Source organism: Cuculus canorus, chromosome 2, assembly GCF_017976375.1.
Source record: "Cuculus canorus isolate bCucCan1 chromosome 2, bCucCan1.pri, whole genome shotgun sequence".
Lineage (NCBI taxonomy): Eukaryota > Metazoa > Chordata > Aves > Cuculiformes > Cuculidae > Cuculus > Cuculus canorus.
In genome coordinates, this window is record NC_071402.1 from 36,278,977 (window position 1) to 36,302,104 (window position 23,128).

A 23,128-nucleotide genomic window follows, 5' to 3' on the forward strand; every position below is an offset into this window, starting at 1 on the left:
GCAGCCACACCACTAACTGCGCCATTGGCTACAGAAACTGATATGCTTTAAGTGGATTAGGAGGAAGGAATGTATATACTCTGTCCTGGTTTAAGCTGGGATAGGGTTAACATCCTTCCTAGTAACTGCTATAGTGTTATGGTTTGAATTTAGAATGAGAATAATGTTGATAGCACACTGATTCAACTTCTCACACTGGCCTGTCAAAGAGATGGCGGGGGATGCACAAGGAGCTGGGAGGGTACAGAGACAGGAGAGCTGACTCGAACTGGCCAAAGCGGTATATGATGCCGTATAACATCATACTGAGTATATAAATTAGGGGAAGCTGGCTAGGAAAACCATGGCTTGAGAACTCACTGGGCATCAGTCAGCAGGTGGTGAGCAATTGTGCTGTTCATTGCTTCTTTTGTATATTCTCTCAGCATTATAATTATAATTATTATTATTCTCTTCCTCACCTATAAAACTGTTTTTATCTCCATCCACAAGTTTTACCTTTTTTTTTTCCAATTCTCTCTCCCATCCAAGTGTAGAGCAAGTGAGCAAACAGCTGCGTGGTTGTTTTAGCTGCCTGACAGGTTAAACCACAACATACACATATGTATATATTTAACATGGATTAACTGAGTAGCAAGTTCGCCAAGAGTCTACATTATTCACCTATCATGTACATCTGCCAAATGGACTGACTGCAGGTAAGGATCCTTTGCTTCCAAAGCTGTGTGAAATATGGGGGAATGTGCTGTGCAGGTTACTTTTTTAGTAAGGCATGCAACAAAGCAGACTTGGGCTTTTAGGAAGCAAGTGCAAGTCAGGACTATACTTAGTAGGTCAAATTATACCAAAAGGTTGTCTTTGTCTTTTCAAGGTTCCTGGAATCTAGTGATGCATTAGAAATTTCCAATTAGTAGTATTTGTAGGACCTGTTCTCAAGGCAAAATCCAAGCTGACTCTTGCTAGTTCCCCCAGAGGCTGAATTTTTTCTCCTAAAAGGTGGCTAAGAAATGTTCTGGTGGTTGTAGGTACAGCTCTTCTGTTTCCTTGTATCAGTACCCCACCAAGAAGAAAATTATTTTCATCAACTCAAAGAACTGTCACCAAACTGAAGTACTGTAGAAGTGGTAAATATTTTCTCCTGATCCCTCTTTTTTCCCACAAACGGTCTCTATGCACGCTCTGAAAACTCTCTGCATAGGATCATCACACAAGCAAACAACTACAGGTAGTAATAGGGAACTGTTTTCAGAACGACAGCTGAGGAGGAAAACACACAAGGCCCTGTCTACAGGTGTTTTAATGATACTAAAATCAAAAAAGAACCATAAACCCTTGGTTTTGGATAACATTGCCCTGGCCATTTTCAATCCTCTTTGCTCAGCGTGTACAGAGTACCAAAGGCAGAAGAGATTTAGCTACTAAATGACAGTACTTTTTTAAAAAGCATGTTTTGATTCCCATCTTTTTAATAACAAAATTTACATTACAAAAGCAAATAATTATACACTTGTGTCTCTCTGACATGTGGCCACAAACTCAGTTAAGCACTTAAGCAATTAAAACTTAATAAAGAGAAAGGAGAGGATATGCAAAAAAAAAAAAATCAACAACTTCTTCTTAGAAATGTTTATTTTTCCTTGTTTAGCGTAACAGATATTTTAAGGTATAATCATCACTCTTTCATATAACTTTGATTTCCAATTTTGTCATAATTGGTGTGAAGCTTTAAATATTATTGGCTTCCAGTTCTCTTTACGTCTTGTTGATAAAGATAGATTTTTAAAATGTTGTCAGAGAGCCTGAAGTCTGATTTACAAGAACTGAGAATCTAGATCACATTTCCATAAGACGTGTGCTGCCATATCTGTTTTGCAAATGATGTTTGTTGGGAGATGTTGAGAAGCCAAAGTGACCCAATTCTGTTCAGCTATCACTGGCTTTGAAAGCAGCCTCTTTAAACGCCTACGTGTGACTACATTTGAAACTGTTACCCCCACACTTCTTCATTCATTTCCTGGCAGAATGCTAACCAAAAGGTATTAATTTAAAATAACTCAAGATGACTCACAGAAGTCACTTTTTGTGTTGTTAGTTTTCCCACTACCAAAAACTGGCTTTACACCTGGCTGCTATTAACACAAAGTAGTCAAAGAATGTGGTAAATATTATCCTCATATAATTTATTAAAAGCTGAGTCAAAGAACAGGTGTTGCTATTGTAAAGATTAATTTTGCAGCTCTTCTTCTCCGACTCATAAATTATGAGCTCCTGGGCCCCTTCAACACTAAATCACACACGCAACATCCACACAGATTTATTAACTTTAGGGTGAAAAATTACATGTAATCCTGCCAGCTGCTGTGCCTTCAAGCACTGGCATCAGTAAGCAGGCCAAGTCCCTCTCTGACACTCCACTTTACGACTGGGAATTGTCAGCTTCTCCATGTCAGCAGTGGCAGTTCTGCACTGTCAGTTTGCCAATGACACTAGCGTATAACCTCAGATGGGAATGATAATATTATTATTTTTAATAATATTTATCATTATTAGATTTCAGACACAGGAAGTATTGCTTCGTTCAAACATTTTTGTTCTACCAGTTCAGGTATATTAGTAGAAAGACTGACCTTAAAAAGACTGCACCTTATAAAAGGTGCAGCAGTTAACTACACAGGCTTACAAGTATTCTCAAAACAGCTGCAAATTCCTCCTTGCTACAGAAACTATAACTTACAGCTACCTTTTTTCCCTTCTCTGTTCTCTGTGCCATCACAGCCAGGAAAAACAATTGTTAGTTAGGCAACTATCAACTCTGTCATTGGTGGTAGGATCAAAAATTCTATCTATCATTTACTACTACCTCACACTGGGCAGTGTGATTCTTGGAAACTTACAGCACAGGGGTTTGGATGTTCATAAGTCCTCACAGCCGTGCAATTCAGGTGCAGCAGCTATAAAAGAACCATGGTGTGCATCTGGTGTGTCCTGAAACAGTGTCCCTGATCAAACAATTAGCACCAAGTGTATGTGTGCACAGTGCTAACAATGTTCGTGTGACTGTAAATTTATTAGAGAAAATATAAATGAAAATTCACATGTACAGAGAGGACAGGTACCAGGCTCTGCCTTCAGCCACCTGTGTTGAGCTTCAGCCTGAAGACAAATGAGAGTTTCAGGTACAAGTCAAACTGGACTTACCAGCTTTAGACTAAAATCACCTGGAAACATAGAATTTCATTTTAACACTGCACTAGTGTAAAGAAACTAGCACATGGTTTTCAGTATCTGACTATGTAAACTGAAATTTTGTAGTCAAACTCTTTATCTGGCATGATTATTATTAACCACTAGTCTCGTGCACAACTATTCCATTCTGTGAAGAAACCAGCTTTTTAAATCTTAATTCTGCAAGTTTAAAGCAGTTTTAGTAGACTGTATTAAGTTTTCTAAACATGCTGATTAAATTGTCTCTTCTTTTTAAGTATATCACCTAAAATATATTAGGAAACAGTTTGCATATCCACCATTGCAGATCACAAAGCTACTATAAGTTTAAAAAGAAAACACAAAAGATTTAATATTTTGAGCAAGATTATTTACAGGCGCCTTGTAGGCAGATACAACTTGCTACAGTTTGAATGTACTGCAAATTATAGCACGTCAGTTGTTGTTACTTGTTCTGTCATTTACGTTACGATCCTGCTGACCTTTACTTTCATGATTAGACAACTGCTTCAAAGAGTGCAGGATATTAAGAATTACTTGTGTAATTAAGAACTTTTTTTTTCATACACAAGAATTCAAAAGAATGCAGGCAAAATAGAGATTATGGAGTCACAGCCCAGAGGAAGCAGGTTCTCTTGCCTTTCAGAGCTACTGGTGTTTTGCTTGTTGTTTTTTTTGCGTGTCAATACATATTTACTAAACATGCTATCTATTTCAGCTTCATGCTACTTCACTGTAACAGCTACCTTAACACATCAGAACAAACTGTTTCACTTAGCAAAGTAAAGGTCTGTGATCATTTTCCCTATGTTCAGCGACTGCAGGAAAGTTTATGCAAAGCACTTCCACGAAGTTCAGCCTTTAAACAAATGAGTAATTGGTACTTATGAGAAAAGCTCCTATGAGCAGGCATGGCATCTTCATGGCATCTGATGATACAAAGAAGGTAAGTTAAAAGTTTGAGGGGTTTTGACATATTATCTGGTCCTAACAAAGATACTTACATTTGTCTTGGTCAGCTTCTACTCCTTCACTTTCTGTGTCACTCGGCAATATCCAAGGTTGATGAGCGAGCTGAAGCTGTTGTAAGAATTCATCCTGTCACAAACAGATCTATTTTAGATAATATGACAGCGAATGGTTCTATATAAATGCAGACTGTAGCAAACACTCCAGCCTCAATTAATTAGAGAGGAGAAAGCCTTTAATTAAAAAATTCGTGCTGTGAAATAAAACCAGATTGTATGCAATATCCCAGCTCCCTAGAGATTTTTTATTGAATTCTCATTCATCTATTCTAAAAAAATAAGAGGTCTCTAGCTAGCTATCTGCTATAGCTACAGATATACATCCTCATCTTAGAAATGCAGTGACACAGAAAAATATCTCAATGAAGACATTCCGTGTCCCTGAAGTTTTTGGAATATGCCTAGACATGTCATGCACACCTTGCTTAAGTAAGGCTTTGACTTTTCAGAACTTTCACTGTCTCCAGTCTAGTGAAAACAAGGACCTGCAACTTGATTTAGAACCTACAGTTTTATTGGAGAAGAAAAAAGCCCAGGATGGAAAACAGATACAGAAATTTCTGTTTCCAAGATATCCTAAACATCTAAGCATCAAAATACAAATGTTTTACAGTTAAAAATCCATATGTAGCTGAATATATGCTTTATAAAATCTTTTACATTTGCCTCCTTTTTAATATAATGTATGTATGTATATACAAAGATTTTTCCATACACACACACGCACACATGCATATGTATGTCAGATTACACACACACAGACATATAAAATACTTTTACAGGCTCCTTTGCAATATTCAAAGTGAGAGACAGGACTGGAAGGCATAGCTTTATTTTCAAAAGCAGTTCAAACATGCAAGTCCAGTCTCTAAAATAGAACTTGGCCAGATACCATAAAGTTACTGGCCAGATTCTTACAAGCACCTGAAAGAAAAGGCAAGTAATAGCCCTCTCCCCTTTTACACCAGCTGAAACCCAGGATCTATATATTCAAAGTTAAATTGCATTGCATAGCGCAACAACACAATTTTTGTTAGGCTATCTGGTTTAAAAATAGAAACCAGCCTTATTTAAATCAATTCTTGGAAACCAAATGCTGTTCAATTGAGAACTAATTCATTGGGAGTAAATTATTAATTCTGTTACTGTTAGTAATCTATTAAAAAATCCACAAAGCCTGCTGCGGTGGTCCAACACTAAGCTCAGGAAGAAACCTCAGGCTTTATGCAGGTATTGCCATTTCAAATGTGTGCAGTGTTTGTGAAGGATGCTGACTATAGCATTGCATTGGGCACAATGTTTTGGTTCATAGAACAGGATTCTTACAGTAGGAGCAAGTGGCGGCTCTGACACCGAGCAGCATACTTTTTAATGTTCCAAAAAACGCAGAGCAAAAGAACTGAGCCAGGCAGCAGGACAGAATGGAAGCATCTAACCAAAAAGAGTCCTCTTGACATTGAGCTGTGTCCTGTACTCCATTAACTAGGAAGAGAATTTGTATTAACTTTGTATTCAAATAAGCTGAAACTTCCTGCTGTTGACAGTGACAGACCAATAAAGATTACTGCATACCACTTTAAACTATCTGGATAAATAAAGTGATTGTAAAATTCCAAATGTTCAGAAAATGAAATAGCAAAGGACTCATTAGTATTTTCACCTCAACAGCTATTAATAACTGTCATAGAATTGTGTCATTTTAACAGAATCCATCCTAAAGATAAGCAGATTTCAACATTCTTTCGCCAATGTATACAAAACACCAAAGAATAAGGTAAATACGTAAAAGTGCCTCTGCCAAAGGATTTGGAACCATGATTTACTAGTTTTATAGAGATAATAAAACTGTTTCTCTAGGTAGCATTTTTTTGCTATAAATCAATTCAGCCTTGAACAGAGCTGATAATAAAACACATCTGTTAGAACTTTGTAATATTATGTGTGTCAAGAGGCAGAAACTCATCTACAATATCTCAGATCGTTGTCTTGAGCACTAAAAAACCCTAAACCATTCTTAACAGCTCATACATTAAGTATTTGCCAAATTATTTAAGATTTGTGTTATAACAACATTAAACCACCCTGAGATTTACGTAAAACTTTACTAAAACTTAAGACCTCTGAATTGTATTTATCAGTAAAATTTTTGTATTTTAGATTTGTTATGTTACTCTGAAACATTACAAACTAGGAAGCATCCATAAGGTATTGAGAGATATGTTGAAATTCCTCATAAATAAATTAATAAGTGACAGCACACACATTGTAAATCCATGAAGATTATGAATTTTTTAATTCAAGCTCCTTATGCTAAAACATGTTCCTGGTACCCAGTAACCGCATACTTTTCAACTGACATATTCTCATCAAATATGTATCAGCTTTGTTCTGGTTAATTCCATTAACACGACATAAGAGTAAGGAAACAAAACTACTTGCAAAATTTATCATAGTATCTTCTACAGGACTGGCAATGTCACCACAGTGTATTTGCAGCTAGTGGAATTTACCGGCTCACTCATAAGTCTAACAAGAATAAAGGCAATTTCCCTTCTTTTATTTTACTGTTTTTATACAGAAAAAGGATACAAAACCTACAGTGAAAGCTGTAAAATAATTTACAGCATCAGTCTTGAGTTTTGTGTGTTTGTGATCTGTAAAAGTACAAAGAAAGACAGCACTTGTTCTTCTACAACCCTAGGCCACCTTTCACTTTTAAAAATTTGTATCAATGGTCAGAGTGAGGCTGTGACACAAGAAGAAGATAAAATCACTTGGCCCCAAACAGGGGAAAACCTCTAACATGGCAAAAAATGTCACTGAACAAAGATGCTTCCTGGGTAAGTTCTGCCTAAAGCCACCTCTTTAAGAGATCAGGAACTTTAGTTGGCAAAGACAGCTTAAAAGAGCTCCCAAAGTTGCCAGTATAACACTCCAAACACAAGGTTGGGAGCAGCAGATTGGCCAGACCTCTGTCAGCTACTTTTCCACATCCAAGGGTCTTTAGATCTTGAGAGAGGAAGGTCTTCGGTATGAACGTGTCATATTTGCAGCTTCCCCCTTAGAAGCAAAGCCAGTTCCAAGATGAGTTTCCATTATGTCAAAGGTCAATTGTGCGTGTCAGGAAAGGATAAATAGGGTTTAAGCTGGGTCACTAGCAGCCAACATAGTATTGTATCCAGTAAGCAGAGAAAGAAAAGAATTTGTCACTTCTAGAAGGGATTATAGCAGAGGATAAGATCTGCATAGAAATGCTGAGATTTAATACCAACTTTATAGTGGGCTTGCCGGATGAAACTGGACGTGCTATTCTAACTGTAAAACAGCGTAATATTGCTTATTTCTTAAAGTATTTGAGACATATATACATATATTAAACATATATCAGGACAATTATTGTAAGACCTATCAGGAAAGATTGGAACTTGGCAAACAGAAGTAACAGGTCACAGAAAATTAAATGGGACTCATAGTTATTATACCTCTAACTACAAAAAGGCTGTGGAAGAAAGTGTTTTTAATTGCCTGCCTTGTTACCAGAGAGACCAGAAGTGATGGACAGACTGGATGTCCCTTGGTGGAGATGCAGTGCTCATTATATAGCACTTTCAGAAGTCTATACAACAATTCTAGCTGGCATCACATGACTATGTATCAGTTAAGAACAGGACTGCTTGAAAAAAAAGAAAGAAAAAGAGGAGTGAAGCATTTAGTAGGAAACAACGAAATCCTTCATTTCCTCTGAACATTTTTAGTTAAACATTAATTTCAATTGTCATTTTCTAATATGTGAGAGATTTCCAACACTCAAACACACCTGCCCCTCCAAACAGGAGACAAAGGGGTTTTGTTTGTCAAAAAAGAAATTTGTTACAATTACATATTTTTTCCATTGAAAACTTCTGGTTTGAAAACATATCAACTGTCAGTGAAGTTGGTTTCAATAGAACTGTAGTCACCTTGATGTCTTTAAGCTGGATATCCAATTCTAGGTGAAGTAGTAGCTCGAGTGATGGGACTAGTGCACTGCCATTCAAGCACCAAAATAAGCATTATTTTCCACCCCAAAATTTAATTGTGATTTCCTCCCCAAATTCTTTAGAGTTTTCTGTGCCTCATTTCCTTTCTTTCATAATAATGGAGGCCATATGCTTAATTGCAAGATCATATGAAGCATCAAATCTCTAATTTTCCTACAAGCATCTCCAAGCAATATTATTATAAATAACATTTTTTTTAAAAAAAAAACCCACCTCATTAGACTGATAATACATTGTGCCAAGTATCATACCCAACAGATTTTTTTAAAACCATTGATACTTTCCAGAAACATTTATCTATACGTGTGACATTTTTTCAGTCTTGGAAAAAGCTCTCCAGGCTTTGACAAATGAATTACAAAGAGACTGGTAATAAATGATGGAAACCTACTTATTCCACCACTAAAAAATTGGTAATCTAGACATATAGGTAGTTCTCAAATCAGTATAGAAGGACTGGCATTTCCTGAGGAAAAAACTCGCTCTTGTAAGGCATGTATCTGAGATAGACAGCAGAGCTGTTCTTTCACAGGTGCTTTTGTTTCCACTGCCTATACACTAAAGTTATCTTTAAGGCAGCTAAGGTTAGCACAGGAGAATCCCACTCAAAATTTACAAGGTATGTCAAGATTTTGTTTTGTTTTGTTTTAGACAAAGACTAATCGTATAAAAGCCATTAATATGGGACAGAAAGTGTTTATGCTCTGAATCAGCCTAGTTAATAAGCATATAGTACTGGACTGATTCAACAATGCTGAAGATTTTCTCATTGCAGTTCAGTTTTGTATTTGGAAAAATGTGTCCATTCAGCAATGCCAAAATAATCACTCCAATGTGTCCAAAAAAAAAAAAAAAAAAAAAAAAAAGCAGACCAAGGAAATATTATGCATTGCCAGGACAGCAGGAAAAAAAAAAAATACCCTGGAATCATAGATGTAAGATAAAGCTGTGTTTCATATTCCAGAAGAACGTATCTATTAGAAACTGTAACGCTAATAAAACTCCTATGCATCATGCAGGCAAACCCTACAGAGCTTATAAAAAATCTGGGGGGCACGAATGTTTCTGTTTGATTTCTGTAATAATCCTGACATTCTCTAATCAGTAGCTCTCAAAGCTGAGCAGCATTTCCTTGCTAATTTTCTCATCATTATATTTCAAGTTCTTTTCAGAGTAGTAAGTAACATTAGGTATGCTGATGTTAATTCAACATAAAACACAATCTAGTCTTCATGTTATCGTAGCTCTTAAACATAGCAAAAACATTAAATTGAAAATCTTACTTCTGATAAACTGCTTCTCTGAGTAGTGACAGTTCCAACAATGTCTCCACTCATTTGTACAGAGAGCCCTGAAGCAGCACTGTGGGTCCTCCCCATTTGGCTCTTAGATGTCAAAGATCTGCTTCTTTGCATACTAATGATGCCTTCCCTGTTTCCTTGGTTGCTAGGAGTAAGAGGCTGGGACAGCAAGCTATTTGGGGTCACAGGTCTGCTCCCTGGAGTTGATGGAGTTGGTGGCCTGTTGGTTTGTGTGCCAGGCGTTGGGGGTCTACTGTTTGCAATGCTGGACACCTGCGTTCTGCTGCTAGTGGGCAGCAGTGGTGATTTGTTTCCTGGGAGCTGAACGTTCTTCCCCATCTGAGTCAGCACCTGGGGCCTCGGATTTTGGCCCTGTGTAGCTTGAAGATTGCCTTGATGGTCAGGCATAACTAAACTATGATGTTGGATATTGGGGCTTCTTGAGAGCCTTGCTTCTTCCCATAGCGCTAGGTCCTTCTCAATATCTGTGCACAGACATACAAACAAAAAAGAAAAGAAAGAAATAAATTTAGTTTCTGTTTCTCTGGTTTACAGCTCTTACTAATTTTCTCCAATGGAAGTGACAGCCAGAAGCTGTGCAGAGAAAATATATGAAAATACACTCACCTTTAAAATATAAGGCACCAGAATTGGCAGTTCAAATGTTTGACAAACATTTCTACAAAGTTTTTTACATTCAATTTACTGCAAACGCAGCTGTCCCAAAGAATAAAAAAATATTACCACTTCATTGAAAGTCAATACAACCTATAAAAATCCCTCTCATTTCTTCAAAGTTATTTCTCTGTGGCTTTTTCTCAGTTTTTCATTAGCATCAAACCAAAATGGAGCAGTGAGCCAAACTTGCCATCCTCGGCTGCAGTGAAAGGCAACCCAAAACTGGTTCAAGCGGAGACTTTTGCTCCCAGTCTCGCTGTCTACTGCCCAACCAAAACTCAGGGGGAAATAACCCTTGAACTCTGGTACATCTGGATCTGTGATCCTGCTTGAATCTGAATTTTGTGCTCTAGCCTGCCTTAAGTGCCACAACAGGTGACAGGGTCACCAACATGTAGAATTCAAGCAGAAAAGGTGGCCACCATTTGGTTGTCCAGTTCCTCCCCGTCCCCCAGAGCCATAAGAAATAAAGTCATAGTAAATACCAGAATTTAATTATGACTTAGGATTTTTTTAAGTCCTCTGTCAACGTCATTTAAAGGGAAACAAAATGCAAACAACAGAGCAACACAATTTTACTTTCATATCATATGAGCTGATTCTTCAAGGAGATGTGTGTAGATACCATAATTTTTAGTTCCTGTTCCATTCCAAGCAAAAACATCAGCTGCAACAGCCCTTAGACAGAAACACAGTAGCCGTAATTTTGTCTACAGAGGATACAGCTCCCAAGCCTCTCACACCAGTATTATTGGTAGGATAAATGTCCAAATTCTTTTAGAGAATCCCACTGAAAGTGGCAAGTTCTCTACCTCACTGTGAATTACTTGAAAGAAGGGTCAGATGCATCTCATTTCTCCTTCCACCTTACATATACAGTCTTTATGTTCCAGTTCTGCACACTTTTCATAGTTGGCCCATGAAAAGCAGCTTTCACCCTATGACAAATAGTACTACTGCACACAAGTTAACAGACTTCACTTAGCCAGATTTCTCATGAACAACGTGGGGTTTTCCTGCAAAGCAATCTATTCTCAAGTTAAAGGTCCACTGCACCCTTTTCTAAAGACTACTTAACTGTAGGTGAAGCATCAACCCCTCTTTATTGCTTAAGTCTTGGTGAAATGTGAAAACAAAAAAAGTATGTTATTAATCTGTCAGACTGCAGTATATTTAACACAGTTTAATTACCGTTTAATTACTGTATTTACTGTAATTACGGTAAAGTTAATTACATCTACAAACACAACAATCATTGTGCTGTTTCTCTTCAATGATAAAAAGGGATGTCTGAAGTTTTTATCCACTCTCATCAGCATATGAGATGAGATAATTTTTTTCCTATGTCTAAAGTATTGGCAAAGCTGGATGGGTGAGTGCTGCTAGGCATTTACATATGATCCCTTGCTACCATACATACCAGCCAGGTGTTTTTCCATGGTCTGAAGTTCTTTTGCTGCTAAGGAGTCCTTTAAGAGTTTCTGCCTTGATGAACCTCCAGGTCTGACACCCGTGTCATCCAGGGTCCAAACTGCTTGTGACTTATACACAAAAAAAAGAAAAGGGAATATTTTTAATCTTATTTCACATTTACACATGCAACAGTTAAAAAATTGATATCCTCATTTAGAATAGTCAGTCTGGTGCCTTCTATGTAGAACACATAACATTTTATGCAAGATATTATGAAATATCATGTCTTACTTTTTGTAACATAAATAGTAGGTATTACATAAAATTAACAGTTCTAAAGTAATTCAAATATACACCTTTACACAAGCTCTTGCTCCACTTTGAGACATGATAATAGGACAAATTCTTCAATTATTTACATTCTGTGCAGTTCCAGTTACTTAGTGGGGGTTGTACTTACTTCAAATTGCCACAACATTTGGCACTGTATCTCTGCGAAAAAGCACTTCTAGGAATATCACAGAATTTCCTCACCAAAATTACCAGTGCTATATTATCACTGCAAGAAATATTCCTTTCAGGAACAGCAACTAAATCAGCAGGGCAATGTAGCGGTTTAGATGGGATGCTAACAAACAGACCACCTCCCCAGACAATCTGTCTTTAATCTGTCAGCATCCATAGTATGTTCAAGGACATAAGGAGAGCTAGTAACCATGGTTTTTTTGGTACTATAAAAATAATAAACCTTCTTAGAGCTCTGTTGCAATATTGGCAGCCACCTCTAATCCCCACCTTCCACATTACGGACTGTTCTACTTGAAATGACACGTAATTGAAATTACAAGCTTTTTGCTTCCCATGGCAGTCAGCCAGCACATTTTAGGCTACACATTATGCTGGAAAAATGGTAGTTTGAGTTGACTTACATACAGGTTTTTCTGTTTATGAGCAAAAGGGAAGGAGGAAGTATGAAGGCACCTGGGAATCACAGTTGTTTCAGTTTCTGAAATGCAACCAGAATACTTTTTTTCTAAGTTTCAGTCCTGTTTTATTTACTGTTATTTGGACTAACATTTTTTAATTTGTCATGCTCAAGAAATCAAAATTTTAGGCAGGTACAAACAAGGCATTCACTGGGTTTTTTTCAAATGTATATATATATTTTTAAGTCCAGCAAAGTATTTCAATTTAAAATAAAATTTTAGAGGATTACATGTTTTTCAATGGGTATTTTCACTCTAGAAGACATCTGCCCTGGTGTCTGCCCCATGAAAGGTCTCCTTGGAAGCACTAACCGCATGCTGAGCTCAATGCTCGCCAATGGGCCTGATGAACTGAACCTATGGGGAGCAGGAGCCGTTCTGGAAGCAGTCCTTACCCCTGGGAGTCCGGGCAAGGAGATGGGGCAGCCCCCACCCCACATCACAGTGGTCAGACAGGAACCTGAGGGGCTCAAGTTTTACAATATGCAACATGATATCAGCAAAAATAAAAATACCAGCAGTAAGAAGTGAAAAAAAAAAAAAAAGAAAGAAAATTTAAGTGCTTCAGATGATCTCCAAACTAAGAACTTTAAAGGTAAAAAATAATTATTTTGCAGTTTCAGATACAAAATGCTATGTCTATTTTATGGAATTCGTTTTACATCAGAGAGGTCTCAACCAAAGAGGTTCAAGGTATGTAATTCAAACTATTTGTTTGTATAAATTGCAAGAAATGCCACTTATTTCCCCAAGAACCTTCATATTAACTTCTCCAATCCAATATTGCTAATTGTAATAAGAATTATAACTGCACATTTGCAGGTGTTTTTTTATTAGCTGTGAAAGGATTGTACTAATCTAATATCTGTTGTCAGTGTTTTTATAGAAGATGTAAAATTTAAAGTTAAATTTTAAAATTTTTACTTTATGTGCCTGAATTTCCATATACCGACAAAAGTTAACTTTGATTTGAAAACTTTTGTATCTGAACACACTAATTTTGTGTGTATAATATACAAATATATATGTAAATATGGCCTCCATAATTCATACTACCTCACTGGCATACTGCTGTTGTTCCTGATGCTGCAATGGAACCTTAAAATTATTTATTTTAATGACTAACCTGCTAAATGCTGAACTGTGACCCCAATGCAGCAAATAACTTATAGACTTAGTTAAATACTGAAGTTTAGGTGATTTAGAACTCTCAATTATTATACTCAGATTTGGAGAAGTAATTAAGTTACTTCTCAGCATTGTTTCCAGGGAAAATGGTGGGAAAAGGTAAGAAAATTTCTAACAATTGCAATTTAAATCCTGTATCACCAGAATACAGCTGAATTCAACATACATTGATAGCAAGAATTAAAAGCTTAATTTTTCCTTGCGCATGAAGCCTCAAGTTACTTCACAAATTGAATTATCATTAAGGGATTTCTGTATTTATCACAGAAAATCCATGTGTGTATTTCTTCTAGGAAAGCAAATGAAAAGTTCCAAAGCAGTATGGAAAACAGGAGAAAATTTATATAAAACAAAACACCTTTATAAAACAATTCATTAGAGTATTTTTCCCAGAGTAATAAAGAGAAAAAACCCAAGGCAAATTAATGCAGAAATGCCTTTCACACTTTGAGAACTTTTTTTTCCCACAGTTTTTGTTACACTTGGATTGTTTTGCCCTGCATGGATAATTTGCAAAGAAAAATACACCTTTTTATGGGCACATGCAAGGCAAGATGATTGAATAAAAAGATTCATATAAAACAATAAGCATGAGTGCTGTTAGATCCAGGTGGTAGAAACAGCAACTCGGACGGAAGGCAAAGGGTACTCATTGTGAATTGCCCACTGCATGTGCCTGCTTTCTTTCTTTCTTTCTTTCTTTCTTTCTTTCTTTCTTTCTTTCTTTCTTTCTTTTTCTTTTCTTTCTTTCTTTCTTTCTTTCTTTCTTTCTTTCTTTCTTTCTTTCTTTCTTTCTTTCTTTCTTTCTTTCTTTTCCTTCCTTCCTTCCTTCCTCCTTCCTTCCTTCCTTCCTTTCCTTTCTTCTTTCATTCCTTCCTTCTTTCCTTCTTTCTTTTCTGTCACCTTAAATTTAGTAACTTCCCTTGAAACCTTTCTTTTCCATTTCTGTCAGAATTCCAGTCCACCTAATTTTTTCCTAATAACACTTCAGTGATTTCTTAAAGCTTGCTAGCCACATATTTATATAACGCACTTACAGAAACATAAAGTAAAATAGTACTCTGAGTTCACCACGCTGCAAAATTCACAAGAAAAATCTTTGCGTTTTGCCTAGCACATTTTGTTACATTAAATAATTTTCAGAAAATGAGCCCTGAAATAAACTAGGATCTCTAAGGACATTTTGAATTCTTGCTTCTACTCTGAATCCTTGCAAAACACTTGGGAAGAGTGCTGATTCCTCTAAATACTTCAGACTCTTTCTTGCTAGCAGTACTGATTTATTCACTCAGCATGCCTTGTTTGGGATTGTGCAACACTGACAATGTAAGTTCTCAGTTTTTCAAATATCAACTCTCTTTGTGAAAAATAAAAGTACGGTAAAGATTTTTTTAAAAAAGGTTTAAGGGAAAAAGGTTTAGTTATATAAACTTCCAGATTCTTCAGAAACAGAACAGTAAACTTATATAGTGTTACAAGAAAATCATAATATAACTATGGTATAAATTACATAAACCATGTTGTAGACATAGATTTTGCCTCTCTCTTATAAGTACTGGCATCCAGAACGCTTTAGTCTCCACATGGAAGATCTTGCATGTGGATTTATACACAGGACATGGAAAAAAGAATCCACACAACTCTCTTCTAAAGAACCTTATGCATAATTCTTGCTGCTTTCTCCCACAATTTTTCTCAAAACACTTGTCCTTTGAAGTATGAGATGCTTCTAAAGAAAATTTGTCAAATATACATGAGTTGAGAGAAATTTAAGAAAATTATCCTTTTAACTAGAAACAGACTTTACCCTATTGGAATGTAGTGCCAGTATTAAACGTGGCACACCTCAAACAATATCCGCATCTGAATAAAGGTCATGAACCAATTTTTCCAGTCTGATCAACATCATATTTATTCTGTTCTTCCCCCATCTCTTATCTCATATCTCATAGTTCATAATACCTGAAAACTGTTCCAAGTCATGAGAATGCATTTTGGTATCAATTATGAAGTAAGTTTACAGGTGTATTTCATACTGGTTTTAAGAATTTGTGAGAATCCATTGCATGAATGCATTTATCTTCACATCCTTCCTATAAGAAACCTCAGCTTTACTTCTATATTTTCTATGAAAAGATTGTCAATGAATAGGTTTCATTGGAAGTTATTAGGCGACCATGAAATAGATCTCTGTTCCTTAAGAGCTCTAAAAGGCAACAACAGTTTGATCATTTTTTGAGGATGTACGGCTGCAGCAAACATAGCGTTGGATAGCTGAATTTTATTCTGAATTACAAGCTGTTATAAAGAGATAAAAATACATAATCAGCTAGCTAAACACTATTTAAGCAAGAACTTTAAGATAAAAAAACACACACAAAAGCAAATAAAATAACAGTTACTGCTTTATGGCTCCTCAGTAACTTAGGCAAAGGAATTTTCCAACAGCTTAGGAAAATGAAGCTAGTTGCCTTTGCTCTAGGAAGAGGTTGGGTGGGTGGAAGAATCGCTTCAACCGCTCTTCTTGCTTTCTCTTCGCAGCACTAGTACTTTGCAGTACTAGAGTAGCCAGTGTGGTTTATAGAGATTCAGCCCAGGCCACCTTGTTGCCTCTGAAGCCTTTGGCTCCAAGCAACCTTACCTATGCCTAAAACTAGCACAGCCTAAATGATACATGTGCATATTGTTTGTCCATTTGTAAGTATGTACACACAGAGCATATGTCTAAAAAAACTCAGTTGAAGGCTGTACATTTCTGTAGCAAGATTTTGCTAATAAACATAATGCTCTTTTGTGTTCATTGTATCTTTTCTGTGTAATTCAATTTATTTGTTGCTCTTTCCCTATGCCATGTCTGCAGAACTGATAAACCAAAGCAGGTTGCTGCAGGTCCAAACCAAGATTAAAAACGTTAGTTCAGAAATGCTGCGAAATTTATTGTACCTGTGTGTTCACTAGTACAAAGCAGAAAGGCGATCTGGGAAAGAAGTTCAAAGCAACAGCAACTGCAGTTTTGCTCCTTACTCCTTTTGCCCAATATCTGCAAATGCTCTGTGAGGTTCTTGCACTCCAAATTCTGAAAGAGCTTTAGGAATTGACCTGCAACTCCATATGTGCCAACTGATTTGATAACTGAGGTCAGATATGCCATATGTTCAGTTTTATTTAGCTTTATTAGTAGTATGTAATCAGCTGCCTGAAAGACTGCAGGATCAGTCAGTACTGTCATTTTTCTTTTTTCTTTAATATTGCTCTTTTTTTCTCAGGTAATAAAAGCTGACTCCTGCTTTTCATTTACTTTATTAACACTAAAGTGTCCTGTAAACCAGTACTGCTATGGTTGAACAGGAGTTAATGTGTTCTCTAACAGCTGTCCAAAACTTCGCATTAAAGAATTGCTGTCAAGCTACATGCCTTAGAAAAAAAGGAATATAACCTTTAACCTACATTAAAATTTCTGATGCAGTACAACTAGTGCCAAAATTCGGATTATATAACTTTCAATAAAATTATTTTGTTGCTTATGTTTTCTGCAAACTGCAAAGATTTTCTCGAATTTCAGAATAAAAGAACTGATGAGAATATTACGAAAAATAATACTGCATCCTTTTAAAAAAATATATAAATTAGCCACACATTTAAATGGACACATTTTGTTTATTAGTTTCCAACCAAATGTTAACAAAAAGCTAAATTATAGTTAAGATAGTATAATTTCAAATTTCATACTGAAATTTAGTTTGAATAATTTTCTTCTACTAGTTTTGTAAAACTGAATATTATCTGGTGAAATGGATATTTGACTAACATTTAAGAATCTACACAGTATAAAATGACTGCATTTTCAATGACAGCTACACATGTAAGTCCAACAACATGTGGTTTTGTATGAGATTATAGTAATTTATTTCAAAATATCACACTTCCTAGGATGAAAAAAATTTAACAGTCTGCGAAGTAAATTTTATTTCTCTCTAGGATGACAGTGCTGGCAAGCATAACTTATCTTTACGCAAACCCTAATTTTTATCAAACTATTTAAAAAAAATTACAGGATTATCCGTGAGGGAAGATACTTACAGATCCTGCCACTTGAGAGGTACTATGAAATTCATCAATATCTTCTGTAAGTGTTTCAGCCCCGGGTACTTGAGCTATTGCAAAGAGGTAGAAGAGAAGTAAATGTCTCCAATTAAGTAATCATTAGTCACTTTGAAAAACAAAATGGCTATAAATTAACTGCTGGGAAGGTTAATGTGACTTCCGTAAATGCATTGCTTTTCAGTTACACTTCAATGGATTTTAATTTATGTCTGATTTTAATTTATATCTGATTTTATGTCTGATTTTATTTTATAAGCTTAATACAATGCAGAATAGTCTTTCTAACATGATTAGAGTGACAAACAAGCTTCCTTCAGCTGCCAAGGTGTCTTGTAGGTTATTTATTATTTTTACTATTAAATCTAAACACTATTTGTATTTTATACAAGTGAGTAGCGGATCTTCAGCTTTAGTAAAATCAATAACATGAAATTTAGTTACTTGTTAAACTAATTGAGCTACAGTTAACACCCTTGAAGTAAGTGTTGGTCACTTTAGGCAATATTTAAGAGCCACGTGAGCTATAATTTTTTCCCATACTGCCACATTCGTAAAAGAACATGACTTTGTGAGTAGTCTAGAAGTCTTTGACACACACATAATGGCTTAAAACAGAGCTTATGTACCTATGTCAAGAAAGCAATTCCCCAGTAACATACTATGCAGTTTCACTGCCTGATATTCTCCTAGGCACTCAGATACTATTCACAAGCAGCCTAAGAAAACAAGATGCCCTGATCTCTCTTAGGTTCTGTGGTTATTCAGACACTTATCAGGGAGGTCCTTATGTTTCCACAGTACCCTGATTTGTTAAACATCTCAAACTATGCTCACTATAAAGACAGAATTATATTCAAGTATGGCAACTATGGTTACAACATTCATTGCAAACACAACTGAAAGTGGAGGAAGAAGAGGAAGTAAAGATGCATGATTATGGTCAAAGACTGCTCAGGAATTGGGAGATGATGTCACATTTTTGCCACTGCCATATCTAGTTCTCAACCCTAATTCCCACATCCAAATGCGTTTTGAACTTTCTACTACATTGGCACTTTAAAGGAAAGAAAAGAATGTAGAGGCTACATATCCTGTTCTTTTCAAGTTTCCTCCAGTAGAAATTTTCTAGTTTCTATGGGATAGAAACAGGAGCTGGCTAACTGCAAATAATAAAAAACAGTGACTCTTGTTTGACAGGAAATTAACTACTTATGTGAAAATTGTTTAGTAAAATTTATTTAGCAAATTAAATATTATGTATCACAGCATAATCTGTAGATCTAATAACACAATAGAATGGGAAAGATGCATGTACACATTGTGGCATAGTACAATATAATCGATAATGTTCGGTCCAATTATATTATTCCAGGTAGAATAACAAAAGAAACAAGTCTTTGCCCACACCTCAGAAATATGTGGAGTTGCAGACAACACTGCAAATTAATTCACTTTACAAACAGCTTTTCTCGGACAATTTGAAGAGTGGATTAGAAGTTTAGAATGCTACACTTTGCATTTATCCTATATGAAGTTTACTCCCTAAGAAATTATTGTATTTTAAGTCTCCTTCTACAAGAATGCACTGACTACAAAGATCTTATTTGCAATAATGTCTTCTTCTGCTGCCCTATATCATGGTTTTCACTCAAAGGGTAAAGTACTTATCAGCAAAACAAGCTGAAACAAGTGAGACAAGGTCCTATGGCACTTATAGGAAACCAGAATTAAACAAACTCTTACGCTTTATTGATACTATTTTTAATATCCCATTTTTTTAAAAAATGCACGTTAGTAGATGACCTCTATAGTCCCCCCAGTCTGAAAAACAGACTGGACATTGACAGATGCAAATTTTTACTGGATCAGACCTCTTCAGTGTCTGTCTTTTAAAGCCTCATCCATTTCACCCATCTATCTGTACAGAACAAGAGTAAGGGTTAACGGAGAACTGATCCATGAGACAAACCTGATAGGTTTGGCACCTACAGGAGAAGCTTGCTGCGAGGTCACTGAAGCTGCTGCTTCTAATCAAAATCAAGAACCTACCCATTAAATTCTTCTCTTAGTTCTTTCCTGTGAAGTGGTCCAATGGGAAAGCGAAACAGTTTCGAGAGGTATATTTTAGTACAGTAAAAAGAAACTGCAGCATTAAATTGTCTTGTGTTCTTCAATCTTGAGACTTGAGTCCCATCTCTCATTTTTACTACTTAGATCAAACGCAACTCTGTCCAATTCAGCAGGATTATACTAGAAGGGAATCAGTGTAGTGGTTAATTAGAACCAGATCCAAATTGCCAGTGGAGTCAGTATAATGCCTGGTACAGCAGATGATCTTTTTACATAAGCTATTACATTGCCTACTTTAAGTGGAATTGCTTTAGTGAGGCTCATTTATCAGGGCCGTTGGATCAGACGTGCTGCCAATTACTTCTGAACCTAGTTAATCTAAAATCTGCTCCAGATCTCACAACTTAACAATTTCTCACTAACCCAGAAACAGATCATTATCTAAAGAAAGCTACCCTCAACTTTGCTGTGCATCAGCACCTTGCTTGCACGCTCTTGAGCAAATGGTTTACATCAGCAACTCTCAATGCATGGTTTTTTCTTGGTAAGGTACATAAGCAAGAGCAGAAAACAAATTCAAATAAATCCAGCAAGTGAAACTGGATAGTCATTTTTCATAATATAACACAATTTCAAGAGGACGTATCTAAAAATTTCATTCAACAAGATGTCTCAGTTATTTAGCACTTTCTAACAATATCTTTAGGAGTCTCTTTTATCACCTTCACTGACATAGTATTCATTGAAAATAAATATCAGATCCACAGAAAACAATGTATGTGTTGCATTTATAGGAAATATTGAAGGAATGGGCAGCTGCCCGAGTTCTCTGCCTGTTTGTAGTCTGTGCCGACTTGTAAAATCCAGCTGTGCTTTTTCTTTAAATCAAAATGTGTTATTAGCCAATATTTTAGGGAAAAAAATATTTGAAAGGTTGAACACTTCTGAGAGCGCCTCTTGGCAGAAATTTGGCAGTACCTCACAGCTGACCTCAGTCCTTTTACTCCAGGAGTTTTGCCATTTTCTAGCTAAATGACTAAGGAGTTCGTCTATATGCACAGACATGAGATATATGTGTTTATAACAAGTTGAATGTCATTGTCTCACCTATGCATCTTTTACTCCCTATATTTTTATTTGGCATGTTATTTTAAGGAAAATGTTCTCCATCTTCTTTATATCCATACTGACTACAGATTATCCAGAAGCATCTAAAGTGGCCCAACTTACAATGGCTATAGCGCTCTTGTGGTCCATACTCTGCAACCATGAAAGATCCAGCTTCACTTTCTGACAATTTAACCTTTTTTAATTCTAATGCCTCTGCCCCTTAATAACAGCTTACTATTTTATTGACAACTACAGTATCAGAGGATGGCATGGCGCAGTGGGCATATTTACACTTCAAGAACAAGAGTACACATAAAAAAAAAAAGAAGGAAAGCAAAGATTTATTCAAAACAAATTGTTTCAGGAACTGTAGCACTTTCCCTAAATGTATGTCTTACCCCTTTAGTTGTTTTTGCTGCAATAATCTCACGCCTGCATAACACCTTTCCTATTTGAAACAAGTCAGCACCACCTCCCTTCCTGGGGATGACTCTCATAACTGAGGAATTTTGCCCTCCTTTCACAGGGCTTGTGTGCAGTCACCAGTCTGTATCTCTCTTGCTGACAATCTTCATCAAGCTTGTAAAAACATCACGTTTTGAGATTGAGTCTCCTATTATTTTTTTTTATGAAGTTATTAATGGCAGATGGACTGAAAAACTAATGGCATGACTGTGAGGCCATGCGTTCTCACAAAACCAGTTAGAAAAAATTATCTTTAAAGACATTCTAGTTAATAATGCTGACATACAGCCATTTACAAATGAGGCAAGAGAAATGAGCAAAGCTCAGGTTGCTGTCATACCTAACAGCACACCTAGTAGCACTAAATAGCAGAGAGTAGGATAATTAAAACAAAAAATAGTTAGTTCTAATCTGTTTTGCATTAATTAATCAACACAGCTAACTTGTCTGTGGCTACTGAAGACTAAACTGCAAATCAAACCCTCCAATTAATAGGCTTGGCTGGTTCTGCCCAACATAAAAGAATGGACTGAAAGATTTATCTTCGCAGACTCTCTGTTCAGATCTCTGTTCCTTTCTGTCTCCACTCCAGTGACAGCTAAGATAAAGTTAACCTTCATCAACTTAATCTTTCATAGGAAAGGAGGGCATTCTCTGGCAAGATATCCCTTTAGGAATTGCCTTTCCCATTAGATTTCGTGTCCTGACTGCAGATTGGCTCAACATATGATTATGTTTATAAGAGGGGGAAAAGCTTCTTTAGATCTATTGTATAAACCCTTTCTTATTGTATTTCAATTCTAGTCAGTGGTGCTTGAAGAGATCAGAGGAGCATTCCTGATACTTAGTTTAAAAACAAGAGAGAAATTCTGTAACTCTTTTTATTTTTACTGTATATGACTTGAATGCTGTGGATGCACTTGTAGTTTTAAATTAAATATTTCAAAGACCATTCTTTGGCATAGAGGCCAACTGGCAATGAAAAGGCAATGTCTATTATGTTATTTTACATCCAAAATAGCGTGCTAGCATACAAACTGTCTCATAAGAATGAATCCTGGCTCAAGGCAGTTCCCAAAATATGCCTAGGAATTATTCTGGAGTGCTAATTGCCCATGACAAAAACCATATTAAGGTGTCTTCTAACAGATTTGAAGTGCAAAGATTTGAGTTCAAATGCCCCCCTCTCTGGAAGTGTTTAATATTCTTTTACAGACATAATCTCTAGTCTTAAATTCAAGATGTTGGGGTTTGGTTTGTTGGGTTTTTGAGTAGGAAGTATTTATATAACTTACCATCAGATTCTGACACTGCTGGCTCAGACATTTGAGATACCATGGAGACATCTTCTGGCCTCTCTGCCAAATTATCTCCTTGCAATCTAAATTGTGGGAAAATGGAATGAAAACATTTGAAATAATATTGCAGAGATAAGCCATAGAAAAGTGTTATCTCTGACTACATACCGTACTCACAACATTGTCCTAATTAAACGGGTAGATTTGCTGGAAAGCCAGCAT

The 23,128-nt window shown here is 36.2% G+C and overlaps 1 protein-coding gene across 4 annotated transcripts in view; it reads right to left on the bottom strand.

The window, feature by feature from the left end:
- Window positions 1-23,128, bottom strand: part of C2H8orf34 (chromosome 2 C8orf34 homolog) — a 193,771-nt gene that overhangs the window by 39,450 nt on the left and 131,193 nt on the right. For 2 of the 4 annotated variants that reach the window (XM_054057425.1, XM_054057422.1), the window contains 6 exons: window positions 22,904-22,989; window positions 17,940-18,013; window positions 11,693-11,813; window positions 9,577-10,079; window positions 4,230-4,323; window positions 3,757-4,154 (listed from right to left, as the gene is read on the bottom strand). In XM_054057425.1, coding sequence (XP_053913400.1) covers window positions 4,087-4,154; window positions 4,230-4,323; window positions 9,577-10,079; window positions 11,693-11,813; window positions 17,940-18,013; window positions 22,904-22,989 — 946 coding nt within the window. In that variant the 3' untranslated portion in view covers window positions 3,757-4,086. Of the gene's footprint in view, window positions 1-3,756; window positions 4,155-4,229; window positions 4,324-9,576; window positions 10,080-11,692; window positions 11,814-17,939; window positions 18,014-22,903; window positions 22,990-23,128 lie in introns of those variants that run through there. The other 2 variants (XM_054057423.1, XM_054057424.1) reach the window with 1 other exon arrangement.